The sequence below is a fragment of the Staurois parvus genome, unplaced genomic scaffold, assembly GCF_062004578.1.
Source record: "Staurois parvus isolate SC_StPar_1 unplaced genomic scaffold, SC_StPar_1.0 ptg000129l, whole genome shotgun sequence".
NCBI classification, from domain to species: Eukaryota; Metazoa; Chordata; class Amphibia; order Anura; family Ranidae; genus Staurois; species Staurois parvus.
This window is the reverse complement of record NW_028317925.1, coordinates 6,743,942-6,750,000: the sequence shown is the minus strand read 5'-3', so window position 1 is coordinate 6,750,000 and position 6,059 is coordinate 6,743,942. Positions and strand designations below refer to the sequence as shown.

General features: G+C 39.4%; 1 protein-coding gene across 1 annotated transcript in view; it reads left to right on the top strand.

The window, feature by feature from the left end:
* The window catches only part of CDC45 (cell division cycle 45), a 62,194-nt gene extending 58,573 nt beyond the window's left edge, over positions 1 to 3,621 (top strand). Inside the window, exons 17-19 of the mRNA XM_089672491.1 lie at positions 160 to 236; positions 659 to 725; positions 3,433 to 3,621. Of these exons, the coding sequence (XP_089528617.1) occupies positions 160 to 236; positions 659 to 723 (142 nt within the window). The 3' untranslated portion in view covers positions 724 to 725; positions 3,433 to 3,621. The remainder of the gene's footprint in view (positions 1 to 159; positions 237 to 658; positions 726 to 3,432) is intronic.
* Positions 3,622 to 6,059: the final 2,438 nt, after the last annotated feature.

Below are 6,059 nucleotides of genomic sequence, written 5' to 3'. Positions count from 1 at the left end.
TTAAGTTGGTGCCCATTGCATTTTCAGGCTTACTTTATATGTAAGTGTTAATCTTTCTTTTATGTATGTAATTTTCTTTTAAATTTAAACCTCATCTAAAGTGTTTTGAACAAAATGTGCCAGAACTCGTAAAATGGCAATGTTTTATTTTGATTCCAGTTTCTTTGGTCGGGCGTTTGAGAAAGCTGCAGAGAGCACCAGTTCTCGGACACTTCACAATCAGTTTGATATGTCCAGTAAGTGATTGCCATATCTGCCTGTATGGGAACAAAACTGGAAAGTCTGTGTTTATTTTTAAATCCTGCTTTTGTTAAAATAAAAGGGCCCCTACTTATTGTCTGTCTACAGCCAGCCGCACAGGAGCTGTAACAGTGGGCTTTAATGAGGTCAAACTGTGTAAGTTCACCGTGACCCTGTGTCCCTCTCAACATGCTTTGCTTGGAATTTTACTAGTCAGGCTGAAGCCCACCCCCACCCCACTCCTCCAAATGCTTATCAAGGGGAAAATGGTACTTCCCAAATTGGTCTAAAAGAATGCTAATCTTTTAATAATGTGTATTGTCCACATATCAGGACTGCCACAGTTCCGCATGCTATTTGAAAGATAAATTGGTGACTTTCAATTTGTTTTGTCACCACCATATGTTTTTGTATCTAGTCATTGAACTGAGAACAGAGGACCGTAGCAAGTTCCTGGATGCTCTCATCTCTCTCCTGTCCTAAAGGTATGTTGAAACCCAAACAAAACTGCTTCAGTAGTTTTTTTTTTTTTTTTTTTCATAACAGAGGATTTACCCCCCTTCCTGACCAGGCCATTTTTGCGATAGGGTGCTGCATTACTTTAACTGACAATTGCGCAGTAATACAATGCTGCACCCAATTGAAATTTGTACTTTTTTTCCCCACAAATAGAGCTTTCTTTCAGTATTTGATTGCATTTTTTTTGGTGCTATAAACAAAAAAAGATGCATATAAATAATTGGTTTGTGTGAAAGTTAGTGTCTACAAATAGCGGTATATATACTGTAATTTTTATTCTTTGTAATACTAGTAATGGCAGCAATCAGCAACTTTAATAGCGGGTCTGTGGCAGGCATTCTGACACTGGGGTGCATCTGACTAACTGCCACTGACATCCCAATGACACTAATACAGTGATTACTGCTAGTAAAAAGCACTGACACTGGGCAGGAAGGGGTTAACATCTGGGGTGATCAAAGGGTTAACTGTGTGCTGAGAGTGTTTTACTAGGGAAACAAGCTGATTTGTATTGCTCTGCTGTATTTACACACAGACCTCTCCCTTTTCACTGTTCCTCAGCGATCGCTGGGTGTCTGGCGGGGAGGGGAATCTCTGGCCGAGACCCAGTGATTGACAGCTCTAGCCGCCAATGGTGGCATGGGTAGGGCGGCATGCACCCTGTACCCGGAAATGCAAAATCACGTGTATTTACATGTACGTGATTTTGCGCAAGCCTGCCGCCCTATAGTAGTAGTTCTGCTATAGGGCGGTAGGGAAGCGGTTAAAGGATAAATTCACATTTTGAAGAAAAAATAAATAAATGCACATTTTTGCAGGTAAAATGCATTCATTTTTTTTTGTTTGTTTCTAAAAAGCCTGCAGAGCATTGCACCCATGATAAGGGAATCGCAATAACATTTTTAAGCTCCTGCAGACTCCCAGAATAGCTGTCTGCCTGTATCTCGTATGGGCACCAAGTTACTTGAGAGCAGGAAGATCAATGTATTGAGTGCACTCACCAGCACCCTCATAGTTCATTGAAAACTACAAGCCCCCAGCCACAATGGCTGACTGTACTATATGCCAGCCTTTTTCAATTAGGGTGGCCAAGCACCCTGGAGTGCCTTCAGGACTCTTCAGGGGTGCCTTGGCACCCTGCCTAAAAATTACCCGAAAACTGTAAACAAGCCAAAGAGTGGATTATTAGCCCAGGGTCACACCAATGCGGTGCGGGAACTGCTGTGAATCCTGTACGTTTCCTGCGCGGCATTGCAATCGCATCGCATTCATGCAATCTGGTACGGGTGCCAATGATAAATTCACACCCTGAAACAGATCGCCAAACGCAATGCGTTTGCCAGAAATCACAACGCATGGGTGAGAACACCTATGCGATGCAATTCAGGTGCGGATTTAAAAAAGGGTCCTGCACCTTTTTGGTGTGGATGCGATGCGATTTGAGCCATACAAAATGTATGGCTCAAATTGCACCGCAGAGACATTTGCATGTTTTATGCACAGGAATGCAGCGCAATTCCTGTGCGAACTCCATGTGGTGTCCTGCACATAGTGTGAACCCGGTCTTACTGTCTTAGTTACTCAAAGCCATAGGTTTTCATTGTGCACAATTACAGCCTTCTAGCTTCCGGCGTCCTATCAACCAATGATATAATTGATTGATAAGGAGGACGTTGAGTGCCTGCACAGCATTCTTCTTTGCCCCTCCCTTGCCCCCTCAATCGGCACTGGGGTCATATTGGCTAAATGAGGGAGAGAAGCTGAGGGAGAAGAGAAACATCATAATACTAGTCAGTACCAGTGTGCAAGTGTGTATTTGCTTTGGAAGAATAAATCACCTCTAACATTGGTTGTGCTATGTGGATGCTGCTGTATTATGTAAAAATATTACTTAAGTTTTTACATTTTTAGAATGGGGTGTAGAATTTTTAAGGGTGCCTTGACTGAAAAAAGGTTGAGAAACACTGCTATAGGCATTAATTCACAGGAAAGTTGCATTGTTTTCAATTTGTGACAGTTGGGGCAGGGAAAAGATCCCCACTTGCTGTCACAAGCAGGGGGATCAGGAGGGAGAGACTGCAGATGCTGGAACATGTTACCTGTTCCACCATAAAAACAGGTGAAGCGTAACATGTTCTAAAGGTGAACTTCTCTTTTTAAATTGCAACTTTTCCTATGTGCTTCTTATAATTCTTAATCCCACTGTGATCCTGAGATTATGAATATAACTAACACTACACAGAGGGTGCTCCAGCAAAGGTTCACTTTTATTTAGACTATAGAACTGCTTCAATATTTATAGATGTACACTGCAGTTCTAAACAAAAAAATGTTTATTTCTGGAAATATTCCAAGAGATGGCAGTGGAGGTCTCATTGAATGTATCCATACAGGATTGTCCTTGCAGCTGCTATTAGTAGTTTAATAGCTATATTTTACTGTACGTAAAGGTGATGCATATGTTATGGCTCAATACTCTGCTTTGAAGTAATGCAAAAATTAAGACAAGCCATATTGCTCACTTGTCATGACTAAGATGAATAAAATTGGTCTATGGTCATTTTCCAGATGAGCTCTCCTGATTTATGCAGTTATTTTTTGTTTTAAAATGCCTTGGTAAGACATAGCTGTTAGGGTGTAGGCCTTGGTGCTCATTCCTCTCTTTCATTCCAGGAATCTGTGTCATTCCTTGGGACCCTCCTTCCCTTCGCCACGTCCGGTCTCCGTTTTGTAAATGTGCTTTTTTTATTCATGTTTTACATGTGTTTTTATTGTATAAACTTAAATTATACAGTTGGCCAATAATGTAATGTTTTATCTATTGTACTCCAAACTAATGTAAATAAAAACAATTTCAAGCTATTGTGTCTAGCGATATGTGTGTAAGAAAAAGCTGATTTGTTCCTACATGATTTACTTATCTGTCCCATCCTTGTATTTTCATATTTTGTTCCAGGTATACGCAAGTAAATATTTTTACAGCCAGACAAACGATAAAAAGTTATGTGAATAATTTCAAGACCACTTGTAGCCACAGGACATTTTCCTTCAAGCGCTATTTTATGCCATCATGCATTTAACCATCAGTCACACTTCCCTGACATTCAGCTCCTGTTGGCATTTATTTATTTTACATTGTCAATCTAGTAGTAAGAATCAGAACAAAAATGTTTATTTTGGGCTCTGTCTTTAGAGAGATTTCCCCTCACTTCCTGTTCTGGTGACATTGGGACAAGAAATAAGAGGATGCAGATGTCACATGGAGCAAAAAAAAACCTGATAGATGTTCTAACCCCTACCCACTCTACTTAATGTCGTTTTGTTGCTGCCTCTGATCCCATCTCTTCCTCACATCTTCTCATAGGGTCAGGAAGTGAAATTATATCTCCCTTGTGGGATTATACAGTAACAAAAACCTGACCAGTTCTAGTTAGAGATCTGTAACAAGCATACTATAATTGAGTGTCAGAACTACAGTACTTCTGTCTATATTTAAGGCTAGCTACTCAATGCATCAGAATGACAGACAGGGAGCTAACTTTTTGAAATGAGCGGTCAACACTGGCAGCCTCCATACTTTTCTCACAACAGAGTCAATTTACAGGAAACCTGTCATGAGAAAATAGGGGTTGCCATTACAGACCACTTCCTAAAAATGCTAGCTGTTTGGTTGTCATGTCAATCTAATGGTCTTATTACATTTAAGCAATTTATCCAGAACAAAAGACTACAAATAAGATTATTGTATTTATGTCAGGATTAGAGGCGCCAGGCATTCTGAAAGCTTTTCCCTACCTTCGCCTTCGATTATATTAATAGTTGCTGTTGGTCATCCTAATAAAGTGAAAAGAGAAGTTTGTGGCATAAATAAATTTGTATTGTATTTGACTTTTTAATTAATATCATGAATTTAAATGAATATGAATTTATTTTCAGCACAGCTGAAAAAACGCTTCTTGTCCAATAGGCTGATTTCACAATGAACAGTTTTTGAAACGCTTTTGCATTAAAAAAAAAAAAAAAAAACGCAAGAAAAATGCATCCCTTTAAATTCAATGTATATTTTTACACTGTTTTGTTGTGCTTCTCTTGCGGTGTTAAAAATCCTGTTTGCCACATTTTGGATGCATATTTAGTCAGTTAAAAAAAAAAAAAATTAAAAAAAAAAGCACCAAAAACACACCACCTCATTGAGGCCTGGTTCACACTTATGCGTTTTTATTGTGCTTTTTGTAGAAACACACTACAGTCCATTTAACATGGTTTCCTATGGGACACATTCACATCTATGCTTTTATGCTGCGTTTCTGGAAAGGGTCCGGGAGTTTTTTTTAAATTTAAAATGTTGTGTTTTTGGTTCAATAGTCTTCAATGAAGATGCTGCAGAAAAGGCATGTAGTGTGGTTTTGATGCATTTTGCATTTTTAGTCTGCCCAGCAACAAGTTGGCCAAAAAAATTTTTTTTTTAAATTTTTAAAAATGCAAAATTTGTCAATGCATGTGCTAAAACGCACTGCAAATCGGACAAAACGCAAGCTGCACTGGTGTGAACCAGGCCTGAAATGCATTGAAATTGCAGCAAAAACACACGTTCTGTTTTTGATGGGTTTTTTTGGGTCATATGACCTTTGAAAAATACACCCTAAACGTTTTTCCTACTGGCAAAATGCTGATAGCTCTATTTCCAGCTGATACATTTCGGCCGCCGCTATATTGGTGCATCCCCAATTGGATGAACAGAAATTCCTTCACAGCATTAAAAATGGATCTGAGATATTTGTCCTGATAACGTCCTACCTTTTGTGCAGCAGTGGGCTTAGTATCTTTAGAGAAAGCACTGTGCTTTCAGGTAAAAGTGATGTGGGTGGCTCTAGAGCCAACTGATCACCTTTTATGGAGCTCTGAAGGTGTGCTCTTAAGCCCCCTTCCCCCCCCAATCCCCTCCATCATAAATAAACTATAATAAAAATAAAGCAAATGAATGAAAAGCACCCCTGTATACATCCCAATGCAATTATGCAGCATTAGTCATGCACGTTTATGTGTGTGAGTTATCACTGCAACAGAATGAGAGCAATAGTTCTAGGGCTATAATTTACAGTTAACCCTTAACTGATAAGTGAAGGCGTTTAACGTGTCGCCTATGGAGAATTTTGGTTACCATCATTGCTTGCAATTTCATGGGCACATGTAAATTTAAGGCTTGGCAGATTTGGTGTCTACTCATGTAGTGAGCTACAGCTGGTTCCTGAAGAACTTACCATGTTAGTGTAGTGTATACCCAGCTTTACACTCCTTGA